The sequence below is a fragment of the Drosophila ananassae genome, chromosome 2L (genome assembly GCF_017639315.1).
Source record: "Drosophila ananassae strain 14024-0371.13 chromosome 2L, ASM1763931v2, whole genome shotgun sequence".
Lineage (NCBI taxonomy): Eukaryota > Metazoa > Arthropoda > Insecta > Diptera > Drosophilidae > Drosophila > Drosophila ananassae.
The window spans coordinates 20,148,369-20,164,949 of NC_057927.1; the positions used below are offsets into that span (position 1 = coordinate 20,148,369).

General features: G+C 47.5%; 6 protein-coding genes across 7 annotated transcripts; 4 read left to right on the forward strand and 2 right to left on the reverse strand.

The window, feature by feature from the left end:
- Positions 1-198: 198 nt before the first annotated feature.
- On the reverse strand, positions 199-2,186 carry LOC6499050 (lysosomal acid glucosylceramidase). The gene is made up of 4 exons (XM_001955371.4): positions 2,071-2,186; positions 995-2,007; positions 586-928; positions 199-520 (listed from the first exon to the last, which is right to left on the reverse strand). The coding sequence occupies exons 1-4, from the start codon at positions 2,123-2,125 to the stop codon at positions 255-257; spliced, it is 1,677 nt and encodes a 558-aa protein (XP_001955407.1). The 5' UTR covers positions 2,126-2,186; the 3' UTR covers positions 199-254.
- A 221-nt stretch (positions 2,187-2,407) lies between these two features.
- LOC6501517 (outer dense fiber protein 3B) lies at positions 2,408-2,922 on the forward strand. The gene is made up of 2 exons (XM_001955372.4): positions 2,408-2,568; positions 2,633-2,922. The coding sequence occupies exons 1-2, from the start codon at positions 2,547-2,549 to the stop codon at positions 2,881-2,883; spliced, it is 273 nt and encodes a 90-aa protein (XP_001955408.1). The 5' UTR covers positions 2,408-2,546; the 3' UTR covers positions 2,884-2,922.
- A 118-nt stretch (positions 2,923-3,040) lies between these two features.
- LOC6501518 (synaptic vesicular amine transporter) lies at positions 3,041-6,504 on the forward strand. Its single transcript, XM_001955373.4, has 6 exons — positions 3,041-4,301; positions 4,365-4,934; positions 5,113-5,714; positions 5,772-5,988; positions 6,050-6,174; positions 6,232-6,504. Exons 1-6 carry the CDS (start codon positions 4,094-4,096, stop codon positions 6,322-6,324), a joined length of 1,815 nt encoding a protein of 604 aa, XP_001955409.2. The 5' UTR covers positions 3,041-4,093; the 3' UTR covers positions 6,325-6,504.
- An 82-nt stretch (positions 6,505-6,586) lies between these two features.
- LOC6501519 (outer dense fiber protein 3-B) lies at positions 6,587-7,653 on the forward strand. Its single transcript, XM_001955374.4, has 4 exons — positions 6,587-6,732; positions 6,794-7,012; positions 7,071-7,254; positions 7,318-7,653. Exons 1-4 carry the CDS (start codon positions 6,711-6,713, stop codon positions 7,580-7,582), a joined length of 690 nt encoding a protein of 229 aa, XP_001955410.2. The 5' UTR covers positions 6,587-6,710; the 3' UTR covers positions 7,583-7,653.
- Positions 7,654-7,961: 308 nt separating this feature from the next.
- LOC6501520 ((E3-independent) E2 ubiquitin-conjugating enzyme) lies at positions 7,962-14,787 on the forward strand. 2 transcript variants are annotated; one of them, XM_014911601.3, is made up of 10 exons: positions 7,962-8,095; positions 9,284-9,781; positions 9,981-10,243; positions 10,300-10,504; positions 10,563-10,815; positions 10,875-11,664; positions 11,727-12,657; positions 12,717-13,605; positions 13,667-13,885; positions 13,942-14,787. In XM_014911601.3, the coding sequence occupies exons 2-10, from the start codon at positions 9,299-9,301 to the stop codon at positions 14,157-14,159; spliced, it is 4,251 nt and encodes a 1,416-aa protein (XP_014767087.1). In that variant the 5' UTR covers positions 7,962-8,095; positions 9,284-9,298; the 3' UTR covers positions 14,160-14,787. The 2 variants fall into 2 exon arrangements, with proteins under 2 accessions (XP_014767087.1, XP_001955411.1); XM_001955375.4 differs by lacking the exon at positions 7,962-8,095 and having other exon boundaries at positions 8,835-9,781.
- Positions 14,750-16,493, reverse strand: LOC6499049 (spaetzle-processing enzyme). Its single transcript, XM_001955376.4, has 4 exons — positions 16,344-16,493; positions 15,824-16,219; positions 15,259-15,568; positions 14,750-15,202 (listed from the first exon to the last, which is right to left on the reverse strand). Exons 1-4 carry the CDS (start codon positions 16,408-16,410, stop codon positions 14,776-14,778), a joined length of 1,200 nt encoding a protein of 399 aa, XP_001955412.1. The 5' UTR covers positions 16,411-16,493; the 3' UTR covers positions 14,750-14,775.
- Positions 16,494-16,581: the final 88 nt, after the last annotated feature.

Below are 16,581 nucleotides of genomic sequence, written 5' to 3' on the forward strand. Positions count from 1 at the left end.
TGGGAACCAAAGCAAGGGGTTACAGAGTTCAAAATATAATTGTTGTGTGGCTAATTTGAAGCGAAACATTTTTAAGAGGGAAATATGAATATTATGAATAAATTTGTATAGCTGTAGCTGGAAGCTTATACGGGAGTTACTTCCAAATACTTCCAAGTAATTCCTTTTATTTAGAGCCCTAGAACTCTCTCTTAAATCTTGATGTTATCAAGAAGTTCAAAACCTCTTTACTCTTTATTTAAAAAGAACATTTTTCAGTTGTACAGCAATGTGTGAATGGATTTGGCGGGAACATTGACAATGAACTTGCCCCTCAAACTGTCCACCACGGTAATATCGAGATCAGCACGTCCGCTGTTGAACAAGACTGCGGCTATTTTGTTGTCCGGACGGAGAAAAGCAACGGTGTTCAGGTTTACGTTACTGGGAATGGCATCAATGCGAATAGAGCCTTCGGGAACCAGTTTCGAAAAGTGTCCAATGGCATAGAACATGGGCTGTTTGTAGAATTCCTCAAAGGCTAAAATATATTTAAAAAAAAATAAATAAAATTGTATTAATTTAATTCTTAAAGTAAAAACTTACTTGTAGTATTGGCAATCACCGGGGCATCTACCGTGTTATCTACATAGTTTGGACCGCCCTCTTCATCCAAGCATATGTTCCAGTCGATCCAACCATGGAATCCCAATTTTATGTTGGCCAAGTAATCCCGGGCGTACTTCTCGGCCCTCTCCCAACTGCCCAGAAGAGGAGCAGCCGCCTGCCAGGGCTTATCCCCAATGCAGGACTCGGAAACGATCAAGATCTTGTCGGGGGCATACTCCCTGGTGTTATCGATAAAGCTGCTGCCAAATATTTCATCCCAATACCAGTGCAGCGATAATCCGTCCAGATAATCAACCGAGTTCGGGCGGGTCTTGTTCATCTATTAATAAAATTGATTAAATGATTGAACTTTGATTGTGACTTATATGGAACTTTATGGTCTTACCCTCTGGAACCACCAAGGGAAGGAGTAGCGCTGATCGTCGTTGCCAAAAATAACAATGTCCTTAAACTCAGAGTTTCGGATGGTAGGACCCAGATGATCATTTAGCCAAATAGCCTGAGTCCATGGAGTCCAGCCCATGCTCATGAACTTTACAAAGTACATGAAGAAGATTCCATTGAGGGGCTCGTTTCCGGTGGAGATGGCCCAGATGGGGAGTCCATTGTCCTCCATCAGCTTTATCCATTGAAGGTGGTAGTCCGCCCAGGTCTGGTAGTAGTCCCGCTTTAGGCGACCGAATCCTGTCCACCTATTGTTCGTCTTCATCCATGGCGGAGCGCTCCAGGCGGCTCCTTTGATCAAAAGGTTCTTCACCCCGGAGACCTCGATGAGGCGCTTAATCTGAGCAACACGCTCCACATCCCGCTCATCCAGCTGATCCATGTCGGAGAGCAGAGTGTCGCCCTCCTCCTCGGCATAAGACCAGGCGTCCAGATCAAAGTCACAACCGCCAATGGAAATGCGCATGAGGTTGAAGCCGATACCATCCTCGGCGTAGAAGGACTTGTAGAGATGATCGGCGAGCTCGGGATCCTTGAAGTTTTCCACCAGATAGGTCACAGCACCGGTGTAACTGCCGCCGAAACCCACCATCTTCTGGTGGGTCTTGCTTCGGTCCAGCTGCAGGGTAACCGAACGAGTGATGGAGCTCTCCCGGGTCTCCAGGGTGAAGGCACGGGCCACCACCCGATCCATCAGACGGGACAGGACAGTTTCATTCACAGCCTCTGGCGTGGGCTCCACATAATCCTCGACGGTATACACCTCTTCTGTGCCAAACTTTCCCCTGGATGTGGCAAATCGAAGTCCCTGCTTCGAGCTGGAAATCAAGGCGAAGTCGGAATCGTCGGCTATCGTGGGATTCTCCAGGTAGTCGCAGTAGTCCGCCGTGCAAACACACACCTTGCCATGTTCCGCGTCCCTCAGTTTGCAGGGGATCGACTCAAAATTCCCACCTGCGTGCCAAATTTAGATTATGTTTTGGTTTTATTTATTAGCCATAGTTTATAGCCACTTACCAATTGCTGATAGCAGCAGGAATCCAAGCACCAGAGATCCTCTGGTGGCCAACATTGTTCTGGCTAACTCGTAAACTTACTCCTCCGAAAGTTGCCAGCCGACTGAAGTCGTTGGCCAAAACGAAGGTACCAACTATGCTCGTTTCGGCCATTATCAGAACACTTGGGACCCGCCAACAAGTGGCCAGCTCCGGGAAGTACAAACGATAAGGTCGATTACGATTACCTTCTAAAGAAACATCCATTTAATCGTCGGAGGGTATATCAGGCAGGGATTTGAATCCAGTTGATCAAGTAGGCCTAGGATTATAATTCTGCTTCAAATGTAGGCTGGTGGGGTTTGCTTCCAAACACACCTCATTCCTTTAGAGAGCTCCGTTCGGCAAACAACTCCTGGGAGTTTCAAAATTTCAAAAATTATAAAATTCTTTTATCAAAATTCAAAAAATTTTACCTTAACTTTTAACTAAAAAAATATGTCTTGCAGGAAATCTTTTGGTAAGTTTTTTATTAATATTTTCCGATTTTATTATCAGATTTTAAAGAAATATTTATTTTAAAGGACCCGGACCTGGGGCTTACAATATTCCCTCAACCTTTGGCTACAAAAACTGCGACGCCAGAATGGAGAGAAGTCCCGGGTTTTCCTTCGGAAAACGTACGAGGTCTTGCAACAACCCAAATCGGATGAGAACCGCTGGACCTGGACCTGCAGACTACTTTCCCTCCAAGGTCTCCCGATATGGAAGGGTAACGGATCGGGAGTTCTCAGTTTTCAGTCCGCATAGTAGTCAATGGGTGTCCCGTCGCTAGAAATGATTTGTTTTCTGAATAGACATATGTGAGGTAACACTCTCTTCTAGTATTACTGGGTTGGGAGGCACTTCTTCTTTTCGGTGGTCTATCTAATCTGGATTTGGCAAAAGCTGCTTAGTCTAATCGCTTTCAGATTAGCAAGTGTTATAGGAACAGGTGTCTCGGTGGCTAATCAGTCTGCCACCGGTATCTGCGGAAATTTAATTACTCATTCAAAAGTTTTCCGGGATAAGCTTGGGCCAAGAAAATGACTATTTATAGCTGCTCTTCAATGAAAATAGGTCGACATTGGCTCGCAAGGTGGCTGCTGTCATTAAAAGAAAATCAATTCTCAGTACCAATCTGTCACAGACTTTTCCGGACTAAATTTATACGGTGAAAAATTCAATGAAACGGAAAATGTGACAAAGGCTAAAAGTCCATAGCCTGCTTATCGGGGCCAAGACAAACACTCGCTCCGCCTGGCCTTTAAGGTCGTGCTTTAATCTACCCCTTATGAACAGGGGGTGTATGGTGCTAATAATACAGGCGCCCATGACATGGCAAAAGCTTTAAAGTCGACCATGTGGAGCACAGCAGCTTGGTGCTAACACCAAAAAAAAAGACTCACGGGTTTAATAGAAAAACTAAAAATGAATTTCAATGTACAGAACTATAAATGCTCTATTAATAAAATATTAAATATTCAATTAAATTTTAATTTATAAATGGCATTGAGTTCTATTTAAGTTCTTGTGGATTAAGTATATAAGAAGGATTATTTCCAATACGATTCAGAAAGGTCTTTACCCTCTAAAGGTGAGTATTAGAGCCATGTTCAACACGACCGGAGTAAACTGGCTCCGGAATGGATCCCAGATGAGATGGCTGGCTGGCTGGCTGACTGCCTGGTTGTTAACCGCTTTCACTCTTTGGGGCATCCACTCGGGACTTCAGGCATAGCATCGTGCTGGCCGAATGTGGCACTCGGGTCGGCTGGGGTGCCTGTCAATAAAATACAACGGCAACTTGTCGCTGCCTTTCAATATTCGCACATACGTCGTTGTGGCAGCACCACCACCTGTTGCCGAGTCCGTTGTGAGTGTGGGTGTGAGTGTATCGCAGTAGGTTTTGTAGCACACTTTTGTGGCGCGAATCGAAGAGACACGAAACTTTTAGCCATATGGCAGCCTAAGCTGGCAATATCAGTGTGTTCAATTAGCTCGCCATGTCGGAGAAGTCAACTGCACGCAGCCATCATGCGGTGGCGCACTCCCAGTCCGATGTCCCAACCCAAGCCCAGGCAGCTGCCCAACTAAATGCCCCCGGCAGACGCAGGTCCACCCCGCCATCCCACGGCCCCTCCAACCGCTGCCTGATTGCCGTGATTGTCTACCTGGCCCTGTTGCTAGATAACATGCTGCTAACCGTAATTGGTAAATGACCAAATCAATTACCGATAAGCGCGCTAATATACCATAATTATCGGTTATTTCCAGTGCCCATTTTACCCGATTACCTGGCCAGCCTGGAGATGGACCCGTTGTCCACGGAGATTGTCAGTTTGGATGATACCCATCCATCCACGAGAGTGACATACAGAGGTAGTGATTTTCCATTGCCCGGAGGGCATCCGCAGCTACACATAGCCAAGCATCCGATTCCTGGCAAATCGATGGTCAATTTCACCCTGTTCCAGCTGGCTACCGACGCCGCAACGACCACCACCACCACCACCAGGTCTGTAACCACATTAACGCCCAATTCCACATCCACATCCACGCCATCGACTGTGAGACTGGCCGATAGCCAGTCGCCTGGAAGTAATTTGACTGGGAACCGAAACAGGAAGCTTGCCTCCGGAAATGCACCCACACTCAGGAGTAGCAATAGCAAGAGCAACAAGGACCTGACCCTGTCAAGGGAGAACGGATCCATCGGACTGCTTTTGGCCATGAAGGCTCTGGTTCAATTAATTTTCAATCCGATTGTCGGCAACGCATCCAGCAAGTTTGGTTACCGCCTACCCATTGTGGTTGGCACCTTTTTCCTGTTGGTCTCTTCCCTAGGTGAGTGGGTGATCACATTATGGTGTCACAAGGACATTGATGATGCACTTGGTTCAAATCCCTAATAGAATTTTCAAAGTTATTGTGATTCAATTATGATGGCATTTGTTATGCCTCTCATTTTAATTAAGTTCCAATCGCAAACTGTACAAACTTTCACCATTTTCCATAAATTTAGTTTTCACAGTGGGCGAGTCCTACTGGGCCCTGTTGTTAGCCCGTGCCATTCAGGGCGTGGGCTCCGCCTGCATCAACATCTGCGGCATGAGTCTGGTGGCCCAACACTATCCGGAGGAGGCGCGCCGCTCCAAGGTGATGGGCATTATTTTGGGCAGCATCGCACTGGGCGTATTGCTTGGATATCCCTTCGGAGGAATCCTTTACGATCTGATGGGCAAGTCGGCGCCATTCATTATACTGTCGACAATGACGTTCCTCAGCCTGGGACTCCAACTACTGACAATGGATCTGTCCGTGCAGCCGGAGGTGGTGATGGAGGAGACCCCGAAGTGGCGACCCCTGCTTGAGTGTAAAATGATTCTGGCCATTGTGCTGGCCATTTGGTTCTCCACCTCCACCATGGCCATGCTAGAGCCTTGTCTGCCAATTTGGCTAATTCAGTATCTGAAGCCTAACAAGTGGCAGTTGGGAACGGTCTTCATACCGGACTCGGTGGGCTACTTTGTGGGCACGAACTTCTTTGGCAGCATCGCCTACCGCTATGGCCAGGTAAAGGTGTCCTGCATTAGCCTCTTGCTGGTGGGAATAGCCTCAATTTTGGTGGGTAAACAATAGACATACCACTTGAGCTTATCTTAAATTCTTGCCCCTTTATAGATTCCCAGTGCCACAACAGTGGCCCAATTGCTGTTACCCCACTTTGCTCTGGGTCTGGGCATTGGCGTTATTGATGCTGCTCTGGTTCCCCTGCTGGCCACCTTTGTGGATGCCACTCTCGCCCAGGAGGATCAAAGCGAAGCAAGCACCTCCATGTCCAGCTACGGAACTGTCTATGCCATCCAACAGACCTCTGTTAGTCTGGCCTACTGTTTGGGTAAAGTGTGATTTTTATAATCATTTTCAAGCCATAAGATTGCTTTATTTTCGACTTACAGCTCCCTTAATTGGCGGCGAGTTGGCCCAAACTTTCGGCTTTGCTTGGCTCATGCGAATCGTGGGCATCTTCAATATGATCTATGGCCCCATTCTGGTCTATCTCCATCAGAAATACGATCCCAAGGTAAGTTATCTTCATTTCTGGTTAGCAAAATGTTCTTTAAATGAAATTTCTTTACAGGCCCTGAGGGAGCAACACAATGACATGTTGCTCCAAACCAGCGGACAGGGATCCCGATACAAGCAGCTATACAATTCCATGGACGTGGAGTAAATATACCAGATAATCTCAAGCAATGTGCATGGAAGAGTCCCCACTAAGATGTTCCCCCGTTTGGCTCGTTTTAAGCAATATTTTGGAACTGACTTTCGAAAACCCAACTGTTATTTTGAATCTCTTTTTAATCAAAATCACTTTGTAACTTTCCTATTAAAATTATGATACCTAAACTAATTAATAACGATTTACAAAATGTGTTAGAGAAACTGAAATTTTCTAATCAAGTAGGCCTGGCCTTCAATTTGTCATGAGGTGGGTGAGCTCGGGTCCGGTAGAGCCTCATTCTATGCTTAGGATCCGTTCGGCCAACAACTCATTTTGAGTTTCTAAATTTCAGTAAAAAGTATTTTTTCTAATATTGCACAAATAACTAACTAAAAATGACGGCGGTGCGACCTTTGGGTGAGTTAATTATTAAATAATTTCTATTTAGGAAGAGGTAGAATAATTGAACCCTGTTCAGGACCTGGACCTGGCGCGTATTTGCTGCCGCCCACCTATGGTTATGACAAGCATGACAACCGAAAGCAGCGTATGCCCCAGTACTCCTTCGGGATGCGGACCAAAATGGTCGGGAGTGAGCTGGGTCCCGGTCCCGGTGCCTACAAGGTCGACAAGTTGACGCGGTATGGGCCCAGCAAGGGTCTGGAGTACTCGATGTCGCCAAGAACGGACATACCTGGTAAGTAACTATTACAGTGTTAGGATTGGCAGATTTTCAAAGGGGATTCGGCTTTCAGACAAGACAGTTGGTCCTGGTCCAGGCGCCCACGATGTCCATCTGAAACCATTCTTTACGGGAGTCAATGCCCCGGCCTACTCTATGGGCCTAAGAACGGATATCAACTTCAAGAAAGAAGGACCTGGACCCATTTATAAGTACGAAATGAATTCGGTCCGCCCAAGGATGCCGGCCTACAGCATGTAAGTTTCTTGAATTCACATAAAGGATCGTGTTTCTCCTACTACCAATGTCTACCATTTCAGGGGTCTACAAACCAAAATCCTTGACAAGACCAACTCCCCTGGACCCGCCGCTTATGGTCCTGGCGACATCAACGTGAAACTGAATCGTGCCCCACAGTACTCTATGGCCCCGCGCACGGACATGAAGGGAGAGAATGTCGGACCCGGTCCGAACTACTACGACCTGATGTACTACCGACCCGGAAAGAGTGGACCAGGCTACTCCTTCGGTGTAAGACACTCACAGTTCGCCCCGCCCATGATAGTTAGATGTGATAACATGTAATAGTGCAATATTAGAACAAATATGTGCAAAATTTTCGGTGATAATAAATGAGAATGCTTTTGGAATATGAATAATAATTTTTCTTAATGGTGGGAAAATGGCTTAAAAAAAAACTTTTTTAGGTTAACTTGGTTTTTCCTTTTTTTTCCTTTGAATAGTTTTGACAGTCGGCCATTTTGGAATTCTAAATAACTGTATTTCTAACCGAAAAGTAGGCCATGTTTGAAAAGTCGGCCATATTTGGAAAGTGCGCCATATTAGAAGAGTAGGCGTCTTTTGAGACATTTCATCGTTACTAAGTGACTGAGTACTATAAAATTTAGTTAATCTAATACAGCTGGAAAGGAAAGACGCTAAGCAAATCATAGTGCCCGTTTGATTTCGAGTTTTGTCAAACATTGTTCAACGTTTCATTTTATACTCGAAAGACAAAGTAAAACATAAAATTTCTGTGAAGAATTCTGAAAACCATTTTTCATTTGTTATTGTTATCTAGAACTTTTGTACAAAACGGTGAGTTTACAATTCAAAACTACTACAATATAGCTGCGCGCCAGTTTTAAATTAAAAGATATCCCTGACATAGTTTTCGGTCAAATGTATTGGTGTATCATTGGGTCAATAGTTTTTATAATAATCATGCTACTTTGCCTTGCGGTTTTAATCGTAGCTTCGATAAAATCACGGAAAATTAAGTAATTCCAATTATGTTAAAGAAAAATAAAATTTCTATTGACCTAACCAACTAAGATTTAAATTTTTCGTTTTAATCGAATATCGAATGGTCGTCATGTAATATCGCAGTGCCGCCACCTACATATACGTTATTAGCTTACGTTTTAAGGCGAACCGGGTAAATAAACAAAAACAGCTGACTAAAATAAATAATCCTTTCATATTAGAATATAGATATATATAAATAATAACATAACTGCAACTCTGTAATAGATAAAGAAATTTATAATAGATTAAATATCTAGAGAGTTTGTTAAATATCAAAAATATCAGGCTTCCTAAATTAACGCGCCATTTGGCTAGAAATTGGCTAATTTGACTGCCCTGTTTATATACGTTTTAGATACGTTTTAGATAGAGATTAGCCCTTCTAGCCCCTCCCAACAGCGATAAATCGGTTGGTCATATACGAAACGGGTTGCGAACCGGTTACGAACCTGAATATGATCGAACATGTTGGACAGCTCTCGCACCAACCACCTCTACGTTATGTTACGTGTTACGTTTTAGTTTACGTTTTGTTGTTGTCTTCGCCGAGTTATTGCCAAAAGAACGAAAAAAAAGAATAAAATAATAGGCGGCAGTCGTAATGTAACAGATTGTAAATGTAAGAGTGCTAGTAGGCGTTCCGCCCTTAGTCTGAGTTTGTCGTTTTGTTGTTGTAGATTTTGGCTATTTTATTTAATAATTTTTGTAAAGGAGTTGGCAAAATTAACCAATTAAATTAGGATATCGGCGCAGCGTATAAATTTAATATTCCAGCCCCAGAGAAGCCGCTTTCAGGGATTGTAGTTTCTTGTAGCCCGAGGAGAAGGTACATACATATGTACATAGATAGTGAGGTGACAGGTGCTACATAGTAGAGTGTGAGCAGCCAGAACGCGGAGTACTCGCATGCCACGCAAATTTAAGCCAAAGCTTCGCAGCTTCGTGAGCGCACTCTGATTTCGCTTTCCATGTGCACAGTTCATCATTGGTAACATGTCAAGTCAAGTGGTGGGTGCTGCCCTGGGTGGCGCCCCAGAAGACCGGCTGTCCTCCGAGGACGAAGGTCCACAGGAGCAACAACAACAACAACAACAGAAAGAAACCGAAAAGGAGATGGTGCCCGTGGAAATGCCGATGGTGGTGACTGTTACGGCCACCGAGGAGCCAGAACCGGATCCAGAGCCAGTGGTGACGGTGCCGGTGAAGGACCCTCGCCCAACGAACACCGCCCGTCGTACTGGTGGCGGTCAGGTCCCGTCCAAGAGCCAATCTGGTAACAACGAGTGCCAGTTCTTCTTCGAGGACGAGGTCTTTCGCATCGATCGCCGTGGACGAGTCCATTTCGGGGTCATAACCGAGACGGCCGAGTCCTATTCCTCCGACGAGGACGAGGAGGTGGACGAGGTTCTGTCCAAGGGCGAGGTGCGCGTGGCCTTCTACCCCGATGGCAAGGAGATGGTGCACACGGAACAGTCGGTGAGTAAGCTTCTCCTCCTCCTCCCCACTCCATCCCAAGTGAGGTTATGTAATGCCCCTCCGAATAACAGTTAACCATCCTATTTGGACAACTGTTTCTCCGTTTGTTTGTGCCGTTTGTTCTGCTCTTTTTTCTTCAATTTCGGCAATAACACGTGTTTGTTTGTTCTCGGTGTCACTTGAAACCTGCTTGGAACAGATTGGCCTTGCCGATAGAACTCTGATGCCAGGGGATGTCGTGAGGCGACGCCTGCCAGGACAAAAGGATCTCATCGGCCAAGCCGGTTATGTTCGGGATGTTAACGTTCGCGCCGATGTCAAGGTTTTGGGCTCCAAGTTCGTCATTAAGAACGTTCCTGCTGAGCGGCTTCGCCCCATCTCCGAGTGGACCAGGGATGTGCCAGTGTGCCTGGGCACCTGGATAGGCACTACCATCAATGTCGATGAGTGCGCCGTCCTGAAGTAAGTTGAGATATCTGTTTTTTGAGTATTTTATTAAGAACTTGCTCATTTTGCAGATCTGTTAATGGTGCTCGCCTGGAAATCAGCTCAAACGACTTCCACAAGTTCAAGGATGCAGTGTCGCCGTGTGCTCGCGAAGTCTTCAATCCGAATGTCTACTATCCGGGCAATGTTGTGGTGGGTCGCCTTCCGCCACAGGATCGCCTGAAGAACCTGACCCCAGATATTCCCTTGCCAGCCAATCGAAAAGCACGTGCTGTGGTAGGAGTAGTCTCCTTCTCTCACTTTGAATCATACTATAATTGATTGTTATTTTTAGTACACTGTGGAATCTATCCGCACCACGTCCGTCAATGTGGCCTGGACCTGTCGCGCCATTTCCCAGCTGGATAATGGCACGGATATTGATCCCCTCAAGCAGCCCAAGACCACCATCAAGGGCGAGGACCTGGACAGCGTAAAGCGCCTTAATATTTACGAATCCTACATGCTGCAAATTCACGATCGATTCTACCTCAAATATTCAAAATGTGATACATTAGTTAAACACATGGACTGGGAAGATGAGCAAGGTAGCCAGTCACGCCATGTCCACTCTACTGAAGATTACTTAAAAATGATTTACTTTCAGCGGAGAAATACATAACTATTTTCCACCGCCAACATAGGATGGGTAAGATCAACAAGAGCCCCTCGGCTAGCAGTACGGGAGCCTCGAGCAGCTCGAATGCCCGCAACTTGCCAAAGTTCCGCCGCTTGGGGACAAAGCTCAGCGGCATGAAGTTGCCCCGCCCTGCCACCGATCCAGAGTCCAATTCCAATGCGTCAGTAAAGCTGAGTCACTCGCAATCTGCGTCGAAAATTCGTTCGGGTGGTAATGACGAGACCTGGGAATCTGGTGACGATGAGGAGGAGGAAGAGGAAGTTCCGGAAACATTGGAACCTGCAGTGGGTCCCGAAAAAGTATCGGCTGGAGCCGATGTAACAGAATCTCCGTCGGCTGCCTCCACGGCTGCCGCTGGCACGCCGCAAGCTCCAAGAATGCCCATGCGGTATGCCAAGCCAAGGCGTCACATGAAGAAGAAAATTCGCAGCGTAAAAAAGCTCATAGCTTCGCCATTCGCTAAGAAGGAGATGGACCCCAAGGACGGCGATGAGATTGTGGTGGAGACCTTGGTCGTTTACAGTTCAGTCACGGTGGTGTGGCAGGATGGCACTGTGGAGACGGGCATACACTCCACCCAGCTGTACCCCATTCATCACCTCGATAACCACGAATTTTTCCCCGGCGACTTTGTGAACAAAGCCAACGAAAACAGCACTGGAGCCACCGACTACGGAGTGATCCAATGCGTACACCACGACGAACGCATTGCCATGGTCAAGTGGTTTAATATTTACTCGAAAGCGGATAATCCTGTGTGAGTATTGGTTGGATTTTGAAGAGTGGACAGAGCCACTAATCTGTTGGATTTCTTTGCAGACCCACATGCCGAGAGTCGGAGGAACTAAGCGTCTATGACTTGAAGGATCACTCTGACTACCAATACCGTCCCGGCACTATGGTGATTCGGGTGTCGAACTTCACGGGGGAAGATGTCAACTCAACTGCTGGCCAGGTGATTGACAACTATCCCGATGGCCGGGTTCGTGTTTGGTGGGCAAAGGGTCACATCACGATGAGCTATCCGCAGGATCTTTTCGAGATAAACCACACCGATCAGGAGCAAGACGCGTACGACTCGGACCTCTCGGAGGACTCGTGGGAGACTCAGTCGGACAACAGTCGCATCAACATGAGCCTGACGTCGCTGGACAGCGAGGAGCACATTCTAAAGGGCGTTGACCTGGCCAAGGAGGCAATGAAGCGTCTGGAGAGGAACTACCGCGCCTTGCCCGTTTGCCGCAAGGCGGAGGTGCTCAACGACCTGGTGTCTGTGTACAAGAATTGTGTATTCCTGGACGGGCTGATCAACACCAACTTCTTCCACGAAGACCACTTTCAGGGCATTGTCCGACGGAAACGTTCCAAAAAAGAGGCCCAGTGTGCCGACTGTGCAATCTGTGGCCAAGCAGCCAGGTCAGGGGCTGTGTCGCCCGAAGCTTCTGTCCAGATCCTGACGGATGTCACAACTGCTCTCGTTGGCCACTCCAACCAGACGCCTACAAAGCGGAAATCTTCTACCGAGGTGGATGAAGTCCAGTGCAAAAAGACCCCTGACGATGCCGTCAACGAGGACTATGAGGAGGAGGACGAAGAGGAGGAGGAGGACTCTCTGTCGGAACTTAAACTTACCGAGAGCGAAGCGAAGCTCAGCCGCGAGGAACTCATATCCAAGCTGCACAGTGAGTTCTCCGAAATGTTCAAAGAGGCCCAGGAGAGCATCAACAAGGCGTTCGAAATACACATGAAGGTATGCTTGCTACTAACCAAGAGGATGAAATATATATTTAACGAAAAACTCATTTGCAGAACGATTCTGGTGTCCACTCGCGCGGAGAAAACGCTGGCGAGGAAAGCAACGAATGCAAGAGTAAATCTCTGAACGACATCAGTGTCGAACTGATTGCCAGACGGGACGCCGACGTGTGCGAAGTGTTCTGCTTCCTGATGAAGGAGCAGATGGCCAAGTGCCGCAAGCTCATCATCGAGACGTTCAACAAGGCGAAGCACGAAAAAAACGAGGAGGAGGCGGAGAGCGAAGCGGAAGAAGCCCTAGAGGCTGATACCTCTGCGAAGGCCGAGAATGAGGCCATGGACCAGCCCCTCAACCTCAACGGCCTGTCTGAATCCCTGCCAACAATCGCCAGCCCCATTGCCTGTTCGTCGCCATCATCCCTACCGCTAGACCCAGAAACGCCGCCGGTGGTTGACAATTGCTTTCAAGTGCTGCCAAGCGCTCCGGCGGCCCATCACTTTATTGGAAATTCCATAACGCCGGCCAACAAGTCACAGTACCAGAGGGCGGTGCAGCGCGAGTACCGGATGCTGCAAGCCTCACTGCCGCCCGGGGTCATCGTGCGAGCCTATGAGGATCGCATGGACCTCATGTCGGTCATGATGGTTGGCCCCAAGCGTACTCCCTACCAGAACGCCCTATTCTTCTTTGACTTCCAAATGGGACGGGAATACCCGAAGAACCCGCCCGTGTGCCACTACATCAGCTACTGCACGGAGCGACTCAATCCGAACCTGTACGAGGAGGGCAAGGTGTGCGTCTCGCTGCTGGGCACCTGGTCAGGTCGCGACACCGAAGTGTGGTCCTCTGCCAGCACCATGCTGCAGGTTCTCGTCTCCATACAGGGTCTCATACTGGTCGATGAGCCCTACTACAACGAGGCTGGCTACGAGAAACAACGAGGTGAGATTGGGTGACTGACTTTTAGTTTGGGAAAAAACAGGCTAACAAAGTGATGTTTCAGGCACACAATTGGGTAATGAAAACTCTCGTGTGTACAACGAGATGGCCATCATTAAGATTGCCCATTCGACGGTCAAGCAGCTGAAGAATCCACCTCTGATTTTCCGCAACGAGCTGATTGAGCACTTCAAGGAGTTTGGAGCAGAGTTGCATGGTCGCATGCAGGCCTGGTCGGAGTACTCGCTGCAGGCACAATGTCAGCGCATAACCTGCATCAAGGGTATGTCGTGATAAATCAATGACTTGCTATTGACCCTAACCCAAATCCACTTTTAGACATGCCCGAGGACTATAAGGCGCCATGTGACATGCCAGAGTTCCCCCTGTTGCCCTGCAGCCGTGGCTTTTGCATTGCGGTCAAGGGTGTTTTGGCTCAACTTCAAAACGAGCTGACCGCCCTGGGGGCTGGTCCGGCGGTCAAGGGAGAACGTGGTGGCAATGAAGCCGCAACGGGAGCCGGAACTGCACCGCGTGCTGCCCCCGAGGAGGTCTAACTCTAGAGCAAATACAGTGCCCCCCCTTGCCGAGCCCTTGCCTGTGAAATTGGTGCCTCAAATTGCGAATCACAAGACTTCTGCCGCCTGTGTTCGGGATTCAAGTCTGGCCTATGGCAAATGGGCTATGTTTTATATACATACACACAATCGAATCTCGAATTTTTTCTCCACTCGAATTGCTGGCAATCTGCCTTTTAGTTAACATGAATTTCCTAAATTTATTGCTAATATTATTATTTTTCCACAACAGAAAAACACAAAAATAATGGGAAAAAACTTATGATAAGCTCAAGTACATATATACTTATATAGCACTTAGCTAAACTAGAATCTACATGGCGATGCCTCACATGTAATGTCAATTTTATTAATTTTTAGTTGTGGGCATTAACGAGCCAACATGTTGATGTGTTGCGTTGATGGCGTTGTGTTAGGTGTCCTGGTTTGGTCAATACGTATCTTTGTTAATCGCCGCCCGCTGCGTTATAGTTGGAATTCCACTAGAGCTTAGCTTAGTTAGTCTAACCCCCCAGCCCCCCAAACGCGCAGCCTGTACGTTAATATTGTAAGCTAGCCAATGCAAGAAATGTGAATAAATTAGCAATTTTATTTATTATGCCTCCAAGTTCTGCTGTATCCAATCGATATAGGGCCCGGTGCGCGTATAAACTCCGGGCCATCCCTTAAAGCCACATGATTCGGGACCGAACGAGGTGACACCAGCTGCATAATAGATATCCCTGGGTCCGGAGTTCAGTGTCACCATTAGCGGTCCGCCAGAGTCTCCCCCACAGGTGTCCACACGATGCTCGCCACCGGCGCACATCTGGGTCTCGTTCAGCTGAATCTTGAAAATGCTGTACTTTTCCTGGCAGCTTGTCAGGTTCCACACATCCACACTGATCTTCAGCTTGATGGGACTGAGCAGATTGTTCTCCGTCAGCCCCCAGCCGGCTGCATCCATGGAGTAGCCTGTGAAGAGATTACTACGCACCTGGTCACTGGTGGGCAAGCAAATGGGTCGCACATAGTCGTTGTACCTAACAACAAATGGAAAGATTATGCATATTCGTATACTACCTACTAGTTGACTTACGTCACACTCTGCTTGAGGCGCACCAGAGCAATGTCGTTCCTTTGGTCCACCGAGTTGGGCACATACTTGTCGTGGAGAATGGTCTTCTCCACTCCGATGTCTATGTGCATGGGGGCGCAGATCATCTGGCCGTTCTTCAGCTTGACGCAATCTGGACTAACTCGCGTATCCCACTCCCCCAGACGAATGCTGTGCAAAGTGGACTTCGATTCATCCAGTTTCCGGCTGGCCAGGCAGTGTCCGGCGGTCAGAACGTAGCGGGAGTTGATCAAGGAGCCTCCGCAGTTGAAACTAAGAAAGTCCGATTGAACTGCAAGCAATATTTAAATATTATTTACTCTTTTTATTTTACTTGTTTCAATATGTGTGGAAAATCGAGGACACTTATAAGTTGAAGTTAATAGATAGTGGACTTTGTGTTATTTTTTATTGATTTACTGATTAACTGATTTATTGTTTTTTTATTAGCTAATAAATAAAATAAACACAGAACAAAGTCACTAAATATGCCACTTTTAAAAACAAATTATGCTGGTTTTAATAGCCTATAAGTTTTTAGACTCACGTTTTTTATACTGCAGCATCACCATCCAGGGGAATTCCCAGAGACTTGTGTTTTGCCCACCAATGATACGATCGGCGAACAAAAACCCGCAGGTATCATCTCCGGGTAGAACGTTGCCCGGCAGCTGTCCTTCATCGTCCGGAGTAGCTTGAATTGCGGTGTTGCCGGCACGTTTGCTTTGGGGACAGCAGACCAGAATCCTTTCCACGACAGGACGGTTATTCTTTCGGTTGTCGAGGCCACACTGGCTGTTCTTGAGGAGAGTACGCTGGGCGGGCGTGGTCCCTGCCGTTCGCAGGATATTGGCCAAGTAGGGGCAGCTGGCTATGTGGACGCACTGGCCAGTCTCCTCGCCCTCCTGGGGCCTGCAGCTGCCGAAGCTGATTTGCGCCGCATCTGGAAGAATGGAGCACGGCGTATTAGAGCACTGCGAATTGCGATGCAATTGAACGGAACGGCAGAGGTCAAACCGGTTTCCCCTCCCGCCACCATCTCGGAGTCCCATGGACAGGCTACCCACCTAGTCCAGCTTGCAAAGTGCCGAGCAGTAGCAGTGCCAGCGGTAGCAGTTTGTGATCCGTCACCATCTCGTCGTATCGACTTCCAAGCGGAGACTAGCCGCGCTCTCCGTCAGTCGGGCTTAGTTAAGACCGAGCGTTATCTCTGGATTCGAATGAAGTGGATCAAAGGTAATCTAGATTGGCGGCTCTATCAGATGACTTTTCCCACTAATATTTCTGGGCCAAACCCAGTCCCCC

What these genes read in the sequence shown, in the direction of transcription:
- LOC6499050 (XM_001955371.4), bottom strand. Translation starts at nt 2,125, where the DNA reads ATGTTGGCCACCAGAGGATCTCTGGTGCTTGGATTCCTGCTGCTATCA. An exon ending in CCTGCTGCTATCAGCAATTG is followed by an intron (nt 2,008 to 2,070) that starts GTAAGTGGCTAT and finishes TTTGGCACGCAG; the next exon opens with GTGGGAATTTTGAGTCGATC. An exon ending in TCCCTTGGTGGTTCCAGAGG is followed by an intron (nt 929 to 994) that starts GTAAGACCATAA and finishes TTTTATTAATAG; the next exon opens with ATGAACAAGACCCGCCCGAA.
- LOC6501517 (XM_001955372.4), top strand. Translation starts at nt 2,547, where the DNA reads ATGTCTTGCAGGAAATCTTTTG. An exon ending in GTCTTGCAGGAAATCTTTTG is followed by an intron (nt 2,569 to 2,632) that starts GTAAGTTTTTTA and finishes TTTATTTTAAAG; the next exon opens with GACCCGGACCTGGGGCTTAC.
- LOC6501518 (XM_001955373.4), top strand. Translation starts at nt 4,094, where the DNA reads ATGTCGGAGAAGTCAACTGCACGCAGCCATCATGCGGTGGCGCACTCC. An exon ending in CATGCTGCTAACCGTAATTG is followed by an intron (nt 4,302 to 4,364) that starts GTAAATGACCAA and finishes GGTTATTTCCAG; the next exon opens with TGCCCATTTTACCCGATTAC. An exon ending in CCTGTTGGTCTCTTCCCTAG is followed by an intron (nt 4,935 to 5,112) that starts GTGAGTGGGTGA and finishes CCATAAATTTAG; the next exon opens with TTTTCACAGTGGGCGAGTCC.
- LOC6501519 (XM_001955374.4), top strand. Translation starts at nt 6,711, where the DNA reads ATGACGGCGGTGCGACCTTTGG. An exon ending in GCCAAGAACGGACATACCTG is followed by an intron (nt 7,013 to 7,070) that starts GTAAGTAACTAT and finishes TTCGGCTTTCAG; the next exon opens with ACAAGACAGTTGGTCCTGGT. An exon ending in AGGATGCCGGCCTACAGCAT is followed by an intron (nt 7,255 to 7,317) that starts GTAAGTTTCTTG and finishes CTACCATTTCAG; the next exon opens with GGGTCTACAAACCAAAATCC.
- LOC6501520 (XM_014911601.3), top strand. Translation starts at nt 9,299, where the DNA reads ATGTCAAGTCAAGTGGTGGGTGCTGCCCTGGGTGGCGCCCCAGAAGAC. An exon ending in GATGAGTGCGCCGTCCTGAA is followed by an intron (nt 10,244 to 10,299) that starts GTAAGTTGAGAT and finishes CTCATTTTGCAG; the next exon opens with ATCTGTTAATGGTGCTCGCC. An exon ending in CGTTCGAAATACACATGAAG is followed by an intron (nt 12,658 to 12,716) that starts GTATGCTTGCTA and finishes ACTCATTTGCAG; the next exon opens with AACGATTCTGGTGTCCACTC.
- LOC6499049 (XM_001955376.4), bottom strand. Translation starts at nt 16,410, where the DNA reads ATGGTGACGGATCACAAACTGCTACCGCTGGCACTGCTACTGCTCGGC. An exon ending in CACTTTGCAAGCTGGACTAG is followed by an intron (nt 16,220 to 16,343) that starts GTGGGTAGCCTG and finishes CCATTCTTCCAG; the next exon opens with ATGCGGCGCAAATCAGCTTC. An exon ending in GATGCTGCAGTATAAAAAAC is followed by an intron (nt 15,569 to 15,823) that starts GTGAGTCTAAAA and finishes TATTGCTTGCAG; the next exon opens with TTCAATCGGACTTTCTTAGT.